General features: G+C 31.9%; 2 protein-coding genes and 2 long non-coding RNA genes across 4 annotated transcripts; 1 reads left to right on the forward strand and 3 right to left on the reverse strand.

Moving 5' to 3' along the window:
* Positions 1-4,885: 4,885 nt before the first annotated feature.
* On the reverse strand, positions 4,886-5,647 carry LOC115229758. The gene has a single exon (XM_029800058.1). It carries the CDS (start codon positions 5,645-5,647, stop codon positions 4,886-4,888), a length of 762 nt encoding a protein of 253 aa, XP_029655918.1.
* A 6,337-nt stretch (positions 5,648-11,984) lies between these two features.
* Positions 11,985-12,728, reverse strand: LOC115229753. The gene is made up of 3 exons (XR_003883360.2): positions 12,292-12,728; positions 12,087-12,261; positions 11,985-12,054 (listed from the first exon to the last, which is right to left on the reverse strand). It is a non-coding gene; the product is annotated as an uncharacterized LOC115229753 (long non-coding RNA).
* A 382-nt stretch (positions 12,729-13,110) lies between these two features.
* Positions 13,111-18,235, forward strand: LOC115229759 (collectin-11-like). Its single transcript, XM_029800059.1, is given in 4 exon segments — positions 13,111-13,143; positions 13,240-13,351; positions 14,124-14,164; positions 18,074-18,235. Coding segments are annotated over 4 exon segments (348 nt in total).
* On the reverse strand, positions 14,866-15,244 carry LOC115229766. The gene is made up of 3 exons (XR_003883361.2): positions 15,227-15,244; positions 15,081-15,196; positions 14,866-15,048 (listed from the first exon to the last, which is right to left on the reverse strand). It is a non-coding gene; the product is annotated as an uncharacterized LOC115229766 (long non-coding RNA).
* Positions 18,236-22,799: the final 4,564 nt, after the last annotated feature.

Consider the following 22,799-nt stretch of genomic DNA (forward strand, 5'->3'; position numbering starts at 1 on the left):
AAAAAAATTAAAGCCTGTTAAATCAAGGAGATTTAAATATAGGCAAATTGAAATTTACATGACTAATTTAAATTTTATTTGCCTCTATCTTTTAAGAAATCTAAACAGTAGCATAATCGAATTTGTCAGTTTCGGCAGTTAAAAAAATCAATTATGTAAATCTCTATAATTTTGCTTTTTCCTTTTTAGTGGTTTTCAAATCTGATAATTGCACAGTCTATTCATGGTCGATAACAATTAGAGCTTTTATTTTATTTTTTTAACGAAATTTAACAAAAAAGAATTTATGTCATCGAAAAAAGATAGCTAAGCTAATTAATGGCCTCACGAGGCTTGAAGGTTGTGGAGGACCTCATCATGTGAGTCGAGGACTTTCTTGTCGTCCATTTTAACAAAAACGCAGAAAATATTTTTTTTAATTTTTGGCTTGAAGGTTTTGGGGGACCACATCATGTGAGTCGAGGACTTTCTTGTTGTTCATTTTAACAAAAACGCAGAAAATAATTTTTTTTAATTTTTTGGCTTGAAGGTTTTGAGGGACCACATCATGTGAGTCGAGGACTTTCTTGTTGTTCATTTTAACAAAAACGCAGAAAATAATTTTTTTTAATTTTTTGGCTTGAAGGTTTTGAGGGACCACATCATGTGAGTCGAGGACTTTCTTGTTGTTCATTTTAAAACAAAACGCAGAAAATAATTTTTTTTAATTTTTTGGCTTGAAGGTTTTGGGGGACCACATCATGTGAGTCGAGGACTTTCTTGTTGTTTATTTAACAAAAACGCAGAAATAATTTTTTTTATTTTGGCTTGAAAGTTTTGGGGGACACACACATGTGAGTCGAGGACTTTCTGTTGTTCATTTTAACAAAAACGCAGAAATAATTTTTTTAATTTTTTTACCTGAAGGTTTTGGGGGACCCATCATGTGAGTCGAGGACTTTCTTGTTGTTCATTTTAACAAAACGCAGAAATAATTTTTTTAATTTTTTACCTTGAGGTTTTGGGGGACCACATCATGTGAGTCGAGGACTTTCTTGTTCATTTTAACAAAAACGCAGAAAATAATTTTTTTAATTTTTTAGCTTGAAGGTTTTGGGGGACCACATCATGTGAGTCGAGGACTTTCTTGTTGTTCATTTTAACAAAAACGCAGAAAATAATTTTTTTAATTTTTTGGCTTGAAGGTTTTGGGGGACCACATCATGTGAGTCGAGGACTTTCTTGTTGGTCATTTTAACAAAAACGCAGAAAATAATTTTTTTAATTTTTTAGCTTGAAGGTTTTGGGGGACCACATCATGTGAGTCGAGGACTTTCTTGTTGTTCATTTTAACAAAACGCAGAAATAATTTTTATTTTTTTTTATTTTTTTTGCTTGAAGGTTTGGGGGACCACATCATGTGAGTCGAGGACTTTCTTGTTGTTCCTTTTAACAAAAACGCAGAAAATAATTTTTTTTTAATTTTTTGCTTGAAGGTTTTGGGGGACCACATCATGTGAGTCGAGGACTTTCTTGTTGTTCATTTTAACAAAAACGCAGAAAATAATTTTTTTTTAATTTTTTGGCTTGAAGGTTTTGGGGGACCACATCATGTGAGTCGAGGACTTTCTTGTTGTTCATTTTAACAAAAACGCAGAAAATAATTTTTTTTAATTTTTTGGCTTGAAGGTTTTGGGGGACCACATCATGTGAGTCGAGGACTTTCTTGTTGTTCATTTTAACAAAAACGCAGAAAATAATTTTTTTAATTTTTTGGCTTGAAGGTTTTGGGGGACCACATCATGTGAGTCGAGGACTTTCTTGTTGTTCATTTTAACAAAACGCAGAAAATAATTTTTTTAATTTTTTAGCTTGAAGGTTTTGGGGGACCACATCATGTGAGTCGAGGACTTTCTTGTTGTTCATTTTAACAAAAACGCAGAAAATAATTTTTTTTAATTTTTTGGCTTGAAGGTTTTGGGGGACCACATCATGTGAGTCGAGGACTTTCTTGTTGGTCATTTTAACAAAACGCAGAAAATAATTTTTTTAATTTTTTAGCTTGAAGGTTTGGGGGACCACATCATGTGAGTCGAGGACTTTCTTGTTGTTCATTTTAACAAAAACGCAGAAATAATTTTTTTAATTTTTTGGCTTGAAGGTTTTGGGGGACCACATCATGTGAGTCGAGGACTTTCTTGTTGTTCATTTTAACAAAAACGCAGAAAATAATTTTTTTAATTTTTTGGCTTGAAGGTTTTGGGGGACCACATCATGTGAGTCGAGGACTTTCTTGTTGTTCATTTTAACAAAAACGCAGAAAATAATTTTTTTTAATTTTTTGGCTTGAAGGTTTGGGGGACCACATCATGTGAGTCGAGGACTTTCTTGTTGTTCATTTTAACAAAAACGCAGAAAATAATTTTTTTTAATTTTTTGCTTGAAGGTTTTGGGGGACCACATCATGTGAGTCGAGGACTTTCTTGTTGTTCATTTTAACAAAAACGCAGAAAATAATTTTTTTTAATTTTTTGGCTTGAAGGTTTTGGGGGACCACATCATGTGAGTCGAGGACTTTCTTGTTGTTCATTTTAACAAAACGCAGAATAATTTTTTTTAATTTTTTGGCTTGAAGGTTTTGGGGGACCACATCATGTGAGTCGAGGACTTTCTTGTTGTTCATTTTAACAAAAACGCAGAAAATAATTTTTTTTTAATTTTTTGGCTTGAAGGTTTTGGGGGACCACATCATGTGAGTCGAGGACTTTCTTGTTGTTCATTTTACAAAACGCAGAAAATAATTTTTTTAATTTTTTGGCTTGAAGGTTTTGGGGGACCACATCATGTGAGTCGAGGACTTTCTTGTTGTTCATTTTAACAAAAACGCAGAAAATAATTTTTTTTATTTTTTACCTTGAAGGTTTTGGGGGACCACATCATGTGAGTCGAGGACTTTCTTGTTGTTCATTTTAACAAAAACGCAGAAAATAATTTTTTTAATTTTTTTAGCTGAAGGTTTTGGGGGACCACATCATGTGAGTCGAGGACTTTCTGTTGTTCATTTTAACAAAAACGCAGAAAATAATTTTTTTTAATTTTTTGGCTTGAAGGTTTTGGGGGACCACATCATGTGAGTCGAGGACTTTCTTGTTGTTCATTTTAACAAAAACGCAGAAAATAATTTTTTTAATTTTTTGGCTTGAAGGTTTTGGGGGACCACATCATGTGAGTCGAGGACTTTCTTGTTGGTCATTTTAACAAAACGCAGAAAATAATTTTTTTAATTTTTTAGCTTGAAGGTTTTGGGGGACCACATCATGTGAGTCGAGGACTTTCTTGTTGTTCATTTTAACAAAAACGCAGAAAATTGACTTGAAGGTTTGGGGGACCTCATCATCGAGGATATTCTTTCTTATTAAAATTTTTTGACAGGAAGGTTCTTAGAGGATATCAACCTTTATTGTGCCTCATTATCGAATAACTACAAAAGGGAAGGTTTTGACAATTTGATCTGGTTTGTAACAATTTGAATGTGGGTGTGCACAGACAGACAGACAGACACACCCATACCATTTTTATTAAGATTAATCCGAGAGAATTTTAATAGAACAACAATTATGAAAATAAAACAAGCAATGATTAATTTTTTATTAATAATCTGCTCACAGTCGATTCTGCTCCTCTTTGAGGCAGAGCCAATCTTTTTGATGGGCACACTTATTCATCTTGGAGGGCCGACCTCTTCTGTGGGCGTTCTCAATTCCGATTCAATAGCCTCACTCTGCAAAGCTTCCTCCGTTGTTCCACTTTTAAACCCAGTCTTTTGGCATTTTTCAGACAGGATCATTCCAAACTTATATTCTATACGCATACATTCCAATGTTTTCTGGATAACCACCGATTGAATGTAAGCTTGTGTGGGTCTTTCGAGACCGATTGACTTGCAGTCATGTTTATAGAATTTACTCACAACACCGCCCCATGTTAGTACCAATGGTACTAGTTACCTTTGCATTGTGGATTACTCCCAGTTCACTGGCAAGAAACTTGTATTTATGGAGCTTTTTTATCTCAACTTGCTTGGGGTTTTTTGGGAGATGATCCCAATTCTATAAGCGTGATATTGTTTGTCATTTTGTCGAAGTATGAAAATGTCCAGCTTGTTATTTTCGCCTTTTGTATCCATATTTATTGTCGTGTCAACACAAATCTCCACAGAGTCATTTGCAGTTACTGACTGAACACAATGAGTTTTCAACCTTATGGAGTTCTTAATTACATACTTCCTGCATAAATGCAGCTGGAGAATCACGCGTACTATAAATTTCTAGACTGTAGCACAATTATCAAATCAAATAACTTTTTAAAATTTCAAAGATAATTAAAAATAAATAAAGTTAATCTCCCATTTCCGAAATTTGTTGGAATTACGACAAATGGGGCTCCTTCTATGCTTGCGAACTAAAGTGCACAATTATATTACTCCAAAAAAATGTAGAATCTTGGTATTCAGCACATTTTGATTAAGATTCACTGTGTTATTCATTAAGAGGCGGTTGCTAAATCATTCAATGACAGTGGATGCTGCTTTTAATTTTATTTTATCCCATGGCTTAAATAATCGGCATTTCAGACAATTTGTAATGGATACTGAGGCACAATATGGAGATCTCTTATACTTTACTAATGTGAGATGTGTGATATCTCGCTACTGCAATTGCACATCAAATGGAATTATTTGAAATTCAATGCGAAACTCTACTTAAATAAAAATATTTTCTTGTTTGGATATTTTGAGGTTCCACAAAAAATTTGTATGTCAAAAAATATTTACATTTAATCGACAATGCTAAGAAAATGACTTCCTTATTTTATGTAAAAGTTTATTAAAAAAGAAACTAATTAACTAAGTAATTTTTTTAACTGCCGGAAGAGTGGATCTAGGTCTTCCACGATATTTGTCTCCATGTTCGGAGAAATAATCGTCCATTTCCCGATTGGCCGGAGCTCTGGGGTCCATTCGCAAAATATGGCCAAATAATTTCCACCGGCCTCCAATGATTTCTTGAGACAACGGCGTAGCATCGTAATGTTTATACAGAGATAGATTATTAATTTTTGATGGCCAGTGTATTCCGTGTAAGAGACGTAGTTCTTTACGGTGAAAAGAGTCTATAGTCTTCAGTTCAGTGTCCGAGATCCCCCATGTTGACGAGTTGTATAGTAGAACAGGCTTTACGAATGCATTATAAAGCCTTGATCTGAGAGCCCGATTTATCGGCCAAGCTTGAAGCCATTTTTTACGTATTCTGCTCAGAGCTGCGGTAGCAAGCATCTTTCTACGAGAAATGTCTTCACTATCTCCAAGTAGGGAGCCGAGTTTGTTGGCAGTCCTCCATGTTTCGCCAATTCTAGTGTCCATTTGTTTTATCTCCGTCAATTCAGTTTTGGAAGTGTTAATTATCAGGAACCATTTGTTAAGTACCCGTGGGGAATTGTTTAGTAGATGAATTAGATCATCTATGTTGTCCGAGGCAAAGTCCACATCGTCGGCATATACAATTTCGGTAATAGAATCATTATAGAAAGTTCTCAAATCTCTCAAGGCGGCTTCCAGATAGATTACAAATAGCAGGGGGGAGAGAGTCTCCCTAAGGCCTGCCGACATTCGTTTTGAACCGCCTGGAGGAGACTGACCTAATACGAACAGAAAGTTCTGTCTTAGCAAGTAGTAATCGTATCATTCTCACTTCATCCACCTCTAGGAAGCTTTCCAGAACCCCGATGAGTAGGTCACGACGGACACAGTCAAAAGCCTTTGACATATCGATACCAAGGATAGCCGTAGCTTTTTTAAATTTTTGCTGGACAGCGCAGCGCCATCTGTGAATCCAGACTATATCAGCTGTGGATCTTCCAGCTCTGAATCCACTGTGACTGGGGGAGAGATATTCATTAACAGTTCGGGTTATGCGACCGAGTGTAATGAGTGAGAAAAGTTTTCTCAGAGTGTTTAGTAGTATTTCGGGACGGACGGGATCTCAAACTTCATGGCAAAAGTTTCAAAAACTAAGACGACCTAGAATCTTTGCGGGATCTCGCCCGCAACAGATGGGCATGGACAAGGATGGTCCAGAAGATTGTTTCGCTTGTGACACGTGTGGGATTATAATTTTGTTTATGTTCCTACGGAATGTGTTATAATAATAATAATTTTTTAACTAAGTCCAGAGCCTTCGAAGTTAGCAGAGGGTGGCACTTAATTTTATGTAAACACTTATTCTGCAAAATAAATAATTTAAAAATTGTCTAAGAACAAAAATGACAAATTTGCATCTCAATAATATATTACTTTTAGCAACTAGTAAGATAAAAGTAGATTTTTTTTAAATACTCAATTCACTTTTTGAAAATGTAAAATTTTTTGTCTGGCCCAAATAAAAATTTGTCATTCAATAAATAATTGGCACATTTTTAGTAATAATGCGATCATTTATTTTTAAAATTGTGGTTATTATTAAATTTGTTCTGTTTTTATTGAACAGAATTTAATTGTTTGTTAATTTATAGTTTCCTGGTAACGAATTAGTACAAATGGGCAAAAAAATAAACTATTTTATTTTTTAATTTTGAGAAAACAAATTCGATCAAAAAATCAACTGAACTTGAACGTTTGACTCAAATAAGTATTACGTAACAAAATTAATTCTTAGAACTTCAAGAAGAAGCCGAACAAAGAAAATTAGACGAATATAACCGTCAAATTGAAATTGAACGAGAAAACAAAATCAAAGCTGTAATCTTTTCAATCTATAAAACAGAAAACAACTCAGTCAATATTTGAATCAAACCAACTCGATGAAATGCGTTCAATAATATACAACCAAAGCTAAATAGAAAAACTCAAAGAGTAAGAAACCTACAAAGTTAACAAAATTCTCTAACTTAGTGGAATCGGTTTACTCGTTGTGACGGAAGTGTCGACCCATTGGATATAAAGGAAGTAAATACATTTATCTCGTTATGGCTGGAACATGGGCCAGATGATATAAAAGAAATATTAGATACATGTTCAAAAGTGATTAATGTACATAAATCTATTCTAAGCTTTAGATGTTAAATGAAATCACATTTATTTTCAAATTTAAAGATTCGATTGATTATGAGACACATTATTATTATTAGACGCACTTTCGCGATGCCATGAGATTCGAACCCAGAAGCTTCGGAAAACTACCAAGTTCTTCGAGCTGTAGATCTCTTATAAAAAACTCAAACTCTCTCCAGTTTTTAGTTTAAAATCATATAAAGTTTAAAACGTAAAATAAAATTTAAAATTAACTATTTTGTCCTTTTTTGATTCTTTTCATGTGAACTATCTTTGTATCTCCATTCTAAAATTCTACATTAACGCGGTTATTAGGTAAGATTGATTTGATCGTGGAAGTATCACCATAAGCACTTTCAAATTTTTTCAAACCCTAACCCTGACCTTTACCCTAACCCTGACAATAAACGGCATCCTTAATTCTTTCGATTAATTTTTTTATAAAACTAATCGGTATTTCGTTCCAAATATTTTCGATTTTTTCTTTCAATTCCGAAACATTCTTTGGATGAAAGGTGTTTAATTCCCTCTTCATATGAGCCCATATATGTTCGATCGGATTTAAATCCGGTGATTGAGGTGCCCATGGTAAAAGGTTTACTTTCTTTTCTTGAAAAAATCGCATAGTCATCTTGGAAGTATGACATGGTGCCATGTCTTGTTGGAAAATAAAGTCACTAAGCTCCATTTTTTTGCAGATTCCCATAAATGGTTACATAGTGTGTTGATATAAAGTGCGGAATTCATATTCCCGTGTATAAAAGCAAGCGAGCCCATTCCGTAATAGGAAAAACAGCTCCAGACCATAACTTTCCCCCCACCAAATTTTACAGTAGGCGAAAGGTTGCTTTTTTGAAGGCCTGTGTTGTTTTTCCGATAACAATATTGCCGTTTTTTAATATTAAAAACTTCGAAACTCCATTCGTCACTGAAAATTGTCCTCATCCATTTAGTGTTTGGCACAGTAATGAAATGCTTTGCCATGTTATAGCGTTTTTCACTATTTATTTTGTTCAATAATGGTTTTTTTCTACAGACACGAGCATATATTTGCTCCCTTCTTAAATAATTTGCGATGGATCTTTTACCGACTGTTCTTTCGATTATTTTACGGAGATCATTCCTTAAGCAATCAGCTTTTTTTTGGGGGTCCTCTTTAACCAGGTTGAGTAAAATAAGGATATCGTCCTTATTAAGAATTTTTGGTCTCCCCGAACCTTTCATTCTTTCAGTCGTACCATATTTAATAAATTTTTGGATGAAGTCAGCGATAGTTGATCGCGGGATATTAAGCTCGTCAGATATTTTTTTAGTGGTCCAATTTAACGCATTCAAGCTTAGAATCTTTCCTTTTGTTATTACATCAAGCATTCGTAATTTTATCGAGGGTTAAAATTCTAAAAAAAGTAAAAAATGTCACACTCATAAACGGTTTTTTATTGCGCTCGTGTAATTAAAATTTTTAATTTAGACATATAACACAATACAAAAAAAATATAACAAAATTGATTTAGGGTTAATTTAATGATCCCTTTCGATATCGACAAAGAAAAATCACGGTTATCTTTGCAAAATATGCCGTATTTAAAAAACCGGTTTTTTTTGCACCTAGTGTATGTTTCTCTACAACTTTATTTTTTGGAACTTTTATCTTCTATTCTTATCTTTAAAAAAACAATTCAACTTTTTCCACCATTATTTTCATTACGTCACTATGATGCGAAACAAATTTATATCGTCCATAAATAGGAGATGGTTAGTGGCATATTGGGGTTCCTCCTTGCCTAAGTTTCCCATCATTACTTTCGGTAATTTTTCTTGAATATTTAGCTCAGAGTGTCTATTAACAACACGAATTTTAAAAATCTTTATCATAATTATTACAGAATTATAGATTTAGGTATACATAAATTTTCTTTCTTAGGTGAATATATGGTATTTGAAGTCGAAAGCGTGAGGTATAAAATCAAATATATCCAGTTTTGCACATCTGTGGATTATTGGAAATTTCATCCATTTTAATGAGTCAGACAAATAATATTACATAATATTATTGATTAAATTATATTTAGAATTTACATGTTTAATATGTAATGATTACTTGATCAAATAATCTTATTTGAATAATATTTAGATCTCGTCACAAAAATAAACAACCAAAATAACTGAACAAGGTTTATTTGTCAATTGGTGATTACTTACTCCCTGAATCCAACATAAATATATAATCTTACTCTTTATTTCGATTATATTGATTACACTTGTCGTATCTTGTTAATTTATATTTAATATTTTGCCGTTAATAAATTAACTTGCATTTTATGTGTCAGCTGAATTTTTTTTAAATAATGGACTTTAGAAGTGCATTTATTAATCTTAGCCGCTTTGTACTTACTCCTTGCTTGCAAGATCATAGTTGGAAGCTGAACATGATATTGTCTCTGACTGAAGAATTAAATGGGCTTCAAAGCTTTTTAGAAATTATTAATAATCCTGATTCTTCTTCAAAATGTGTATCAGTCAGAAGAAAGTTTTTTTAATGCTTACAATTTAAGTGGAAATCATTTGTATCACTTGATGTCGTGCAATCTATTTCGCTGGCCAAAAATTTCTGATCACGAAGATATAATGTGTATTGAATCCTGTAAATATGGTTTTGAACGTAATGAAAGTTTGATATGTATTAATCCTTATCACTATATACCTGCAACAAGTATTTTTTTGATTATGATTAATTTGTTTTAGCCTTGTCCATAGATTCAATACTATCTCATTGGGCAGAATATAATATATATAACCAGAATAATATATTACTTAAAGATATTAAAATTAAAGATGAAACGAGTATTATAAATAATTCGATATTACCTCATGGAAATGAATTGCTTTCTACGATCGGTAAACAAGAAAAAAATCATTTTCATAGGAGATGGTGTAATCTTGAAGTATGCTAAGCCTTACGTAACCATCACAAACAAAACTAACAAAGAGATTTATTTATACAGTTTATATCTCAATAATGTCAATAAACAAATGCCAAATCGAATAGCTACCGTTTTGTCGGGTCCCACTTATCTGTTTACTTTATAGGGAACACCGTAAATGTCATTCAGGAAATAGATTTTGCTGAAAAATTAAAACAGTTTGTTCTAGAAAAAAACTATGAGGAAATAATGAATCTTAAGAAAATGGCAATCATAAATGTTTCTTTATCTGAAATATGGGATCAAAACAATCTGTCATACACATTTAATTTATTTTTAGTACAACGAGTCTTTTTAATTGCACGATTTGGTGTAAAATCACGTTATGTGTTCCTATGCAATGGATTGACAATGTTCTTAGAAGTTTTACGATTCCTTTAAATGAAACGTGCGACAGTCGGTCACTTTAATTATTATCTATGTTTATCGGGTTTAATAGATAAAAACTTAATTTCAAGTATAATAGAAATATCATAAAAGCTTTGCGTTACATTTAATTTCGTCTTAGTATGATTCTGAAATCACAATGTAAGGCAAAATTGCAGATCAATGTTCCAAAAAATTGCTTCAATTTGTTTAACTTAATTTTTATTGAAAAATAAGAAATCTATTTTATTCCGCACCAACGGTTGAAAGCTCGTGAATAGCAAACAGCTATGAAAATATAACCGCTAATAAATCCTACCAATCCCTATCTGCTTTGCTGAGATTTATTATGCCAGGATAAAGACTGACTTTATAAAAACTTAGAAGTCTTTCCATTTGATGGAAACGCAATCATTCAATTGTCTGGACACAAAAATTTTTATTTAAATTTGAATATTCATCTCACAAATTTCAAATTTTCGTCACTGGTCTTAAATATTTCGGGAATCAATAATCAATTCTTTACGATCACGTCAGCCTCTTGACCAGTAAAGAATCAGCTTTTTTAATTTATTAAATTAATTGATTAACATTCAGAAAATTCTTTACAATAAGTCAATCCTTTCGCAGGCGGCGTTATCGCCTGATTAACATAAATCATATTTTATCCAAATTCTTATAAAATTAAATTATAAATATATTTCTAATAGAGAATTAAGAAAATCTGATTAATAAGCTTTTTAACTGTAATCTTCTAATTATTGTATTCAAATATAATCACAATAAATCGAAACATAATTTGAATTGGCTCCTGGAACGTCTGTCGATTGCTGTGATCCGAGGGAACGTCTTCGCCATTCGCGCGGCTGGTCGGGTGTCTCGTGAGGCCTTTAACTAACTTAGCTATCTGTAATTTTTGTCTTGTTTTATTTCTATAAAAAAAAAAAAAAATTTGAATTTGAGAATAAATTTAACTTTATAATGATCAAAAAGTGTATATTAAATAATAACTATTTTATACCACCTTGAATGTACTTCCACTTTTCGCCAATCAATTTAAAATACTAATTTTCAAAATTAAGATACTACTTTTGGCTTATATTTAATTCCATTATCATCGCGATATTGTTTATCAGCTCGTTGCTTTTGCTCTAATATGTTTTTATAACCAGTGGCTCCTAAGACATTCTGATTGTAGAGAGACATTGTTACGTCATACCACATTCTAAAAATTCAATTTTAAATATACCGACGAGATTCATTGGCTTGTTGCATTTTGACAGGTTGGACAATTTTCCTGATAGGATTTGAATTTTTAGCATCAAAAAAGACTGTTTCCTATTAAACCGTCTAATCGTACATATACAACCAAATCATCTTCAAATTTTGCTACTGTCAGACAATTCCACATTCCTTTTATCAAACAAAACGGAGTTTCTTCTAATGGAGAAAAGATTTTAGCAGAAACCATATTTCTTGTATTTTTATATGTTGGCTAAAAAATTTAAACATGTGAATAAAACTTTCTCATGAAACTCAACCAAAGCCACAAATCCTGAGGATGAAGAAATTCTAACTTTTCCGCATAGTTCGTACCACGGAACGGTAAAAATTGAACTAAACATGATTTAAACGTATTTTATTCCAACCGAGCATATCCTGAAGGAAAAGAGAGAGTATATGTCTCATCTCGATTCTCCAATCTAATAACAGCTGAGCCCACCATATGAACAGCTACAGAAAGTCCCAAATACTTTGAATTTGTCCATATTTGTCCTTCAATAGAAGTTTTTTGTTTAACATTTTCCAAGTAGAATGCACTCACTACCCGGCATAAAATATCTGTAACTATACCTGGAGGGCGGTGAGAGACTTGTTCTGCAAGAAAAGCGACATGGCCTTCTTTTGCCCATGGAACCGGTCCATTTTTGACAACTGCAGAATTATCATCATCAAGGTCCCAATAACAACGAAAAATCTCTCCAAGAATAGGGTTGTACGGTTTTTTAGCAATTTCAGGATTTCGCCCGTAATGAAAACAAGAAATGTAAGCTCTGACCACCTCGACCATACGAGTACGAGGATCATCATGGTTTGTTATACTCAAATATACACCAAATATTAATTCTACTTGGAAAATATATCACAATGAGAAAAAAAATCTGCAATCATTTCCAACAACGACCTTCTCTCTAGAATATATGTTGGAAGGGTTATTCGAGTCAAATCCATTCCAATTTGAACTTGCTTGATTAGATGTTTGAACAAACTCTCCTTTGGACTATTTATTAGCCCAACTACTGTCAAAAAAGCATTTATACTTTTTAAGTCAGGGCTAAATAATACGTCTTCATCAACATCAGTTTTTTCACCTCTTTAAAATAAATCTGATAAATTACTTGCAGTCAAAAAATTCCAATTCTGAACTTTTAGAATCTGATACTTCAGACTTTTGAAGATTTGTAAATAAATCCTATAAACTAAAATCAATTTGAGTACAATGTCACTCTCCACCTTGATCAAATTCACGTTGAGACCCATGAGAATACTCTAAATTTTATGATTAAATAAAAACCTCGAAAGAGCTAATAATATTGCTAGATTGCTGCTCATCTCCAAGGCATTTTTTTAATTCCTAATTAAATGATGACAAAATGAATTAAAAACATTGATATGGGCATTCAAAGTGCCAATAAACGATCTCCCGTCTATAATTGAGTTCATAATTCTTTTATAAGTCTCGGAATAAGAATTTAGAGGGACTTTTGCAAGTACCTAAAAAATCCAAATCCAAATCAACAGATTGAGAATATTCGTCCTGCTTCAATACCTTTTCAATTTCTTTAATCCAATTATTCCTTTCCATGCTATTTTTTGCTGGGCGTTATAATTCAAGGACACGAAAACCTTGAAAGTGAAATGATTTCGTATCTGAGGTGCTGATCAATGAGAATTTGCTGTCGTCATTTTCATCAATGTTAAGAATTGTTTTCTTTCAATGATTTTAATATTAAAACTTTTAATTTAATTCGCCCCCGCGAATTTTTTTTAAGGATTTTGTCTTTTGACTAAAGATAAGAAGGATTTAGAACAGTATAGTAAATAAGCTCCTTGTTAGCAATGTCGAGAACAAAGTAGCGATACTGCCAGCCATGAATAACATTAATCCATTTGCTGAGATGACCTTCCATTACTAAAAGATGTATAGTGATTATTAAGATTATAGTGATAACATAATATAGTTATCAAGTTAAGAGCTACCTGAATTAAGTTTAAACTATTTAATTATTTATTTATAAAATAATCATATGAAATAATTGTTTTAATTTCAATATTATTTTTCTCTTTGATTTTCGAACGTCGGAGTCGACCGCGATGACAGCAAACGGCCAGACGGAGTAATGGTCTTCCTTTCAGTCCTTTCAGCTGGAACTCTGAAATAATTATTTTTATGCATCGTTTAATTCTTAAAAAAAATTATTTTAAAACTCTCAAGAGTTTTATTATTTTCTGACCTACAAAAGATTTGGAACAAAGATAAAAATATAATTCAGATAAAATTGATATGCTTTTGCTGCAATAGCTTTAAACGTGTAAATTCACAGTAAGAAAACTTTTTGTCGTGAAATTAAAGCTATTTAAAGTTAGAACTTCTATTTAGAAAACAATTTTTCCTCTAATTTTAGTATCAACGCCCTGTCTGGATAAAATGAAACGGACTATCAAAGTTAACTAATTATTTTTATATGTTGGCTAAAAAATTTAAACATGTGAATAACTAATTGTTTGCAAAACAAGTAATTAATGTAAGCTTAAACTTATATAATAAATGCGGCTAAATCGTGAAGAAATCAAATATTTTTATTATTAAACATCAAAATACATTACAACATCTGTTAGCTTTTTTGGCCTAGTTAAATAAAATTGGATAGGCATGAAACCGTAGTGTAGAAAGCACGAGCTTGAAAAGTAAGTTGTTCCGACTTTTCGACCAAATCGTCAAGCTTCTCACCCCGTTCAAGAAGCGATTTTATTGTATTTTTCTAGAATATACTTATTATGAAAACAATAATGATTTTGGTTTCGTCCAGGTCGTTCTGTGCCTTCGTCAATACATCGGCTTCTTTCGGATCTTGATATTTAATTAAATACTGTTGCAAAGGTTCGAAAGCAATTGACCTGAAAAATAAACTATTATCGAAATTTACCAATCTTCCGGAGAATTCCAACTAACGCCTTTGAATGTAGAAGAAAACTCGTCAAGAACCTATCAAGATTATTAGCTCTGCTGCAGAATCAAAATTTCTTATTTAACAAGAAATTTCGATTTTTGCAAAAAATTAAAGTTTAATAGTATCTAATCTTAATTAGAATATTCAGGTTACTAAGATATATAGTTTACCTTAGTTATGAAAGAATGGGCGATTTTATTGGGATATTCGAGATCAGTGATGGTTACAGCAGAAAGGCCATCTCCGCGGACAAAAACATGACAATTATATTCTAATCATACGTTTCATTATAGGACCTTCTTCCTTAATTGTTTGACGAGTAGAAAATGGAGTTCTCAATGTGATCTGGCGAGATGCAAAACTAATAAACTGACGAACTCTAAGAAGGAATAATGTGACATGAGTTAATACGAAGATCTAATGAAGTATCCGAAAGAGTCGAGATTACTTGTTTGAGATAGACAATCGATTTTTGCATTCTCAGTATGTTTGAATAAAATTGATATGGATATCACCTTCATCTAATTCTTTACATTATTGCAGAAGCATTAATATACCACACAACAATCAACGTCGTAATCAAAAGTTAATATGATAACTAATTAATTTTTAACAACAAATATAAATTAATTAATCCGTTTTGAAATCTTTTTTGGAAAATGTTTAAGAGTTTTGTTTCAAAATTTTGCGAATACGGAAATCCGGAAGGAACTTTCCTGTTCAAACCAGAAAAGTCCAAAAAAAATTGCTGAAAAAAATCTTAGATGGGATTAATTTATCATTGATATTATCTATACAGGACAGTGCGCATATTCTAGCTTTACCAACAAGATTAGATTTAAAAGTAACTGAAATGAGTCAATGAAGAGAAAATTCGCAAAAATTAAACTTCAGCTTGAGCAGGTTCAAACTGATAGTAAATGATAATGATGCAGAAAAAATTCACTAACAATTTTTTACTTATATAGTTTCAAAAAATCAAAAAAGAAGAGTTCAAGAGGATTGTTTCTTTACTGCAAAATAAAATCAAGATTGTTGAAAAAATTGGGAATTTATAAGTAAGGGAAGTGATTCCAAAAAAAGAATTGATGTTATGAACTAAATAAAAGATGATTCTTAAGTAAAAATAATTTCAATCAAGAGAAATGCCTTTTGTTTTGGACCAAATTTTCGAGTGAATATGAACGGAAGAAAATCAATTTTTAGTTAAGATAGAAGTCCCAGTTCTGAGAATACTTATGCTGAGTTACGGGACTGCTATGTGTTTAGATACAAGAGATAATAAAAGATGAATATACTCTCTATAATTGATTTACACCGAAATACGTATCTTATACAAAAGCTGTACAAACTAATGACAAAGTGTGTGAATAACAAACTATCCGAAAATATTGAAAGATGTAGTCTGGTCAGTGAAAATCAACTTGACACACAAAGAATGTGGCAGGTAAGCGACAAACGGGTAATCGTCAATCAGTGAATTAACCAGGAAAATGGGAATATGTTATTTTCTTTGTGGATGTATGCGAGGAAAGCATTTAAATTGGTTGAGCACAAATTCTTAATTCATATTTTGCAAAACTCTGGCCTCTCTGTTAGATGTTAGTGTTTATCCAGAAACCTACTATCAAATGGAAATCAGTATATTTTTATTTAACAGAACATTGGGAGAAATTAAAATCAATATAGATATACTATACCTTTCCAAGTTCAATATAGGAATTTCCAAATTCAATATGGGATTTCCAAGTTCAAAGTGGGATTTTCCAAATTCAATATGGGATTTCCAGGTTAATTTTAAAATATTTGAAAAAAAATCATGACTCATTTATATCAAACGAAAAAATTAAAATGTTACGTCCTTGTAATTTAATAAAGAAGGCAATAGTCCTTGGATTCTGGCTATTAACTTAGCACAAATCTTTGGAGTAACTTCGTCCATAGATTGTTTAATTAAATCCTCCAATCTCTGTTTCCGAAATTCTGTTTTTGACATGTCAAGTTCATTTCCATCTAAGGTTCATAAGGTTCATAACCAAGCAGCTTTTCACAAAATCTTTTGCGCTTCTCTTTGTTCTCCATTGAGTTGCTTTTTTCAGGTTCGAATCTTATGTTTTTTATGGTATACATAAGCGAATCAAGATGCAGGCGAACGCACTCACCTGACACTTTTATTCCGTACTTATCTTGGATCTCTGCAGCCAATTGTTTGCAAGCAATTTTCGGATTTGACTCGACCATTTCTTGCATATAATCTCGTACGGTATTTGAAATTTTTGAATATCGAAAACCACCTCTTAAATCATCCTTAAAGCCTTCTTTTATCCACCTGTATGCAGCTGTTCTTTTTATTCCGAGAGAACATGCAACTTGATTCCAATCCCCATCATTTTCGTAAACGGTCAACAAATTTTTTCTTTTTTCAGCTAATTCTTTCTTTTTATTAACGTACATTTTGTAATGTAAGGCGATTTTAAAATAATAAATGAATTAATTCAATAACCGACTTGAAAATCCTTGAACTTGGAAATCCCATATTGAATTTGGAAAATCCCACTTTGAACTTGGAAATCCCATATTGAATTTGGAAAATCCCACTTTGAACATGGAAAGGTATAGAACGCCAGAAGGACGTTCAAGTGCAATTCAACAAGTACCAGCCTTTAGCTGTTCAAGCCCATATGCAGAACATAGCCACCCGCTCCAACAGTTGCATTCGAACAACCCATGAAACACAATACCGCTTGGTCAAAAATACAAAGCCATCTGCAATAGGCCCAATAAGAACAACCAGCGCCAACTCCTACTGTAAGAAACAACTGTCCATCTCGTATACTAGTTCAGGCTTATTTTATTAACTACCCGTAGTTTACACACGTTCAAACTTTCCACAGATAAACTATAGAAAAAGAGTAATTATCATTTCCCATATATAAAATCAATATATTTTCTAGACAATGTAATATTAATTAATTTATGCAAAAAAAATATACAACATATGGGAAAAAGTATAAATAGAAATTTAACAGCATTAAAAAATGTGGATATTATTTTTGACTATCATTCACGAAATTATCTCTTTGGAATATAGTATTTAGTAATACGATATATAAAAAGAATGTTTTGATTCAAAATGTTATTCTTTTATTCTGGAGAAAAAAAATTATGAACAGGCTAAGCTATTTTGCAAAGATCGTGGGGAAATGCTAGGAGTGATTGACAGCAATGAAAAAAACAACTTTATAATTGGTATTTGTGTTAATTTGTATCAATAAATAGAAAATCTGTATATACCAAGTGGCGGGGAACCTTTTTTCATTGGATTAGACGACGAAGGTAATGAGGGAACTTTTACAAATTCTTACGGGAAAATTCAGGCAAAAAATATTAATCGACATACATAGAGTTATTCAAACTGGAATGGTGGAGAACCAAATAACAGCAACCAAAATGAACATTGTGTTGAAGTAGTAAATTCATTTGGTGGATGGAACGACATTGATTGCTATTCCCAAAGAAATTTTTTGTGTGAAAAACCAAGTTTGTATAATATTTATAAACAGTAAACACGGAGAGCTCTGTTTCCTCAGATTCATCAGATCAGCAGATAGAACGCACTATTACTAGTTGTGATAATTAACCAAAATAACTTAATAAACGAATTAACTTATTTTTAAAGATCATCTCTAAGTTAATGTTTGTTTTCAAAGTCGAGATCGAAAAAGTATGATCTCCTATCCGAATAGTGTCAAACTCATTTCTTTCGCGGGCAGGATTAAACAAATTTTGGATTCCGCGGGCCAGACTATTAATTTTTGAATTTTTCGATTTAACAAGATATTTGTTTTCTACTATAATTTTTATATTATTTTGAAACTTTTTTATTATTTGAAAGCATTTAGCAACAGATTGATTAATTTTTATAATTAAAATGTGTTCCAGGAACATGGCATTTTTTTCTTTATAATAGCGGCAACTCGATCTAAATTTTGTTTTGTTTATATTCATTAAATAAAAAATTATTTAAATATGTACTTCCAAAAATTGACTAAATCTTCGCAACTAAGGCTGTTAAGTTGGGATACTTCAGCAAGAGATATTTATAAAAGCTGTCTAAGCTTATCATGGTAAATTTATTCTTCAGATCTGAGTCATGTTTCAAATCAATTATTTCCAATTTTAAGTTACTGTCAGGTAGAAATTTGGCAAAAGAAGATAGCTGATTTTGCAAACATGCAAGCAGTCCATCAAACTTATCCGTTCTCATTTTCCCCATCAATTTATTGTATTCGTATTGTCGTCAAATGTTATATTCTTTGACCACTGAAATTTCTTGTGCACACATCAAACAAATAGGTTTCCGATTTAACTCGCAAAGAAATATTGAACTTTTTTGGAATGATCTGCATTCGGTATCAACTCTACGTTTTGTTGAAAAAGGCATCCGCACAAGAAAAAAACAATTAAAATAATGTGTCACAGGCTGGATAATGCCCTGGGTTGGATAATACCCCCTTAAAAATTTTATTAAAATCAAACGAAAATAACCTGATAATCAATTAAAAATAACTTGATAATGAAATTAAGTCGATTTATTCAATTTTTTATCAATTTTTTGATCGAATGAATTTTTCCAAAAGTCGGCAAAAACCGGCATCACCAATTTTTCCGAATCAATAACGTTTTTTATTATAATTATACAATTTTTTAGGTCTACCATTTAAAAACAAATATTAAAAATTCATGAATTTTTATTATATAAAAATTTTTTATAAGAGTCATATTTTTTTATAGGACTTTTGTGTACATTTTTGGATGATTCGTCATTCAGATCTTTAAGTGCGCACGTGTCTTTATCAACTTCCGATATTTCATATATAGTTGAATCGATCTGATCGTATAGGGGGTATTTTCGATTATTTTGATTTGCATCAATATCATGTCTCAGTAGGACATTATCTCCTATGGCTAAATCTTCATTAAATTTCCATTTCCGCCTCCTTTTCATTTTTTCTCCTGCGAAAACATGGCTTTCATACACACTTTGTTGATTCAAACAATCGTCCTCGTTTTCGAAATAATCAGATCCAATTATCTCCGATTGACTTGATTCAACCGCTTCATTTCCATCGAATGACAATAACGCCGATCTTATTTCCTCCGGGATTAAATTATTTCCTCCCATAAAAATTTCGATAAATTTACAAATAACTTGCCTTTCTACATGACCCTGAATCCATGGTGCTTTAGGGCGTCCACTTATGTGTATGATTTTCAGATCATTACACATTGCTTCCATACATTTGTTCTTAAATTCTTTCACATTATCCGTCTGTAGAATACATGGGGGACCAATCATGTAAAAAATATTCTTTTTCTAGTAATTTCCTCCGCTGATTTCCGCCTGCAAGTTTTACAACTGCGAATTTAGAAAATGAGTCTATAACCACAACCAACTACAATTTATACAAAAAGAAATACCCATCCATTATCGCTATTAAGGCTAGCATACCTTCTTAAATCCACTAAATCTGCAATCGGTCCATATAAAAAACATCTATTTGAATATTTTTGATTACTTCAAGTTCATCTTTGGTAAGGTTGAGTAAAACCATTTCTGAAATATAGATTTGATCAATTATACTTATGCTAGATTAATTTGAAAAAAAACTTTGATAAATTACTAAAATAATTAAGAAAATCAAAAAATCTAATTAAAATTAATTTGAAAAAATATTTATTTTTTTAAAATAACGTTGAGTGGGTATTATCCAACCCAGGGCATTATCCAGCCGGTGACATAATGTGTCACCGTCCGCTGAACGGACCATACCGTTGAATGGACCAATATCAAAATTTCATTTCAATCAATTCTATCCATATAAAATATCTTATTTTTTTCTACCGAAAAACTGGACATAGAACAAAATCAACCGAACCTTAAAATTAAAAAATTATTGAATTCGTTATCGTTTTTTACTGATTTTAGAAGTTTACCAATTTAAATAATCATTTTTTAAATTAAAAAAATCACTTCTATTAAAAACTACAAATTTAAATTTAAAATTATCGAACATAACTTTTAAAAAATGAAACCCTAACGTTAATTTTTACCAAACCCAACCAAACACAACCCTAAGGTTTACTGAACCTCATTTTAGAAGCCAACCCTAACTCAAAAAATCCCTATTAAGCCCTAACTTTTACAAAGCCATAATTTTAAAACCAATGAGATTTAAAAATTTACATTAAAAACAAATAATGTTAAAAACAGTGTCACTTAAGCTTTTTCAGCCTCGAAATATGTACGTCAGTTAAAATGTTTCCTTTATGTTTCTGACCCATGAACACATAAAACGGGATTTTTTTAGTAGTTTTGTGAACGGTGGAGTTATAATCAAAGACAATGTCTTTGAGAATGTCTACCTGACAAAATGAACATGCTGAAACAATTTGAGCAACCTCAGTTCAGGTAGCATCGTAACAACAACTACGAAGCTTATCCGATAAACGATCTCGTCCGAAGTGATCCATATTATGTTCTGACTAACCATGTTTAACAATAGATAACCTAAATGTCTTTGAGTTTTAGCTCTTATTTCTTGACCGCCAAAAAACGACGTTCAGCATCTTCCTGCAGAATGTAAATTTTCTCCGTCTTTAAATCAGATTCCAATTTTTTTAATCCGTATCTTTTTTTCTTATCAACATCCTTAAAAGATGACGAATCGAAATCAGAATTAGAATAATCTTTAATTTTTTTATTTTATGCAAAAAAGCTTCATTAAAACCAAATTAGGCCGTCCGCGCGCCGCATCTTTGACACCCCTGTCATATCCAAAGAACTGGAAGTAATTCATCATGCAAGAGTGAAATTAGTACCTATTGTATTAACATGGAATGGCCTGGTAACTTTAAATTTCTACAATATGCAGGTTTGTCTAACATTAGTAAGAGAACGCACGCATACATTCAATCACTTACTATAAAGAAAACCCTTGAGAGCATGATTGTCTCTTATAGAAACAGAGTTGAACCGTGGAAAAGGACACTTAAAATGGACAAAAGAATAAGAGATTTATCACCAAAAAGGTGTGTCTTCAACATTGCCTGTGCTTGCCAGCACCCCGAAAGAGAAGAGGCAGGCTTGCCTACCTGAATCACTGTGCAAATAGAAGATATATCGACCAGAAGGAAAAGATTATTTAATTAATTAATACTTTCTTTACGTTTTTGGATTATTTTGGTTAAAAAAATATTCTTTTTCAAATTCAAGAATTCCACTTTCATGATCAAAAAATGAAAAATCTAAGTACACAAATTTTTTGATAGCTTTTAATTGTCATACCAAGAATTTTAAATGATCTATAGACACAACAGTCGTCAGGAGATTCACAAAATTGTACTTTTAATGAGCTATCACCAATGGAAATCTAAAGAATCATGTTTTACTTATTAATTCTTGAGTTTTAATGGAATAAAAAAGACTATAATCAAAAAAAACTATGTTAGTTTGTTAAGAATTGTTGAACACAAACATGGCATGAAGAACTATAATGATCAAAATTTCAAAAGAACAAATTGTCTTGTCGCTAAAAAATAAGAACTCTGAGTGTTTGTTTAAATACAATATGAGTCAGCTTTTTTACTGAAATAGGACGAGAAAAGATTTCGGGATTTGACGTGTTTTATTTATTTATTAACTCCAAGATCACCGAGAAAGATAAGTAAGAACTAACTAATTAGGTGATCCCTGCCTCCAACAACAGCCGTACTCTCCTTACATGATTTTCTGATGACCCGACCGTAATCCGGAAACGCCTTCTCTTCCTTCTGCAGAGGAACTCAAGACAAGACAAGACAAGTTTTATTTCCCAACAAACCCATAAATTAAAGTTAGGGAGAAAGCCAAGAGCAGAACAAGAAACTAATTAATGTGGGTTTGATTTCATTGTATAGGGTCATTTTATGAGACACCACATGTCTCTTCTTCGCATATACCCAAAAAAATTACATCATAATTTCCATAAGTGACGTAACAAATCTTCTATCTTTCTGACTTTAGCGTCATAAGCATCTTCGATTTTTGAATTTAAGTTCAATCCAAATGCCAATTTAATAGCAAATCTT

The sequence above is a fragment of the Octopus sinensis genome, unplaced genomic scaffold (genome assembly GCF_006345805.1).
Source record: "Octopus sinensis unplaced genomic scaffold, ASM634580v1 Contig13666, whole genome shotgun sequence".
Classification (NCBI taxonomy): Eukaryota; Metazoa; Mollusca; class Cephalopoda; order Octopoda; family Octopodidae; genus Octopus; species Octopus sinensis.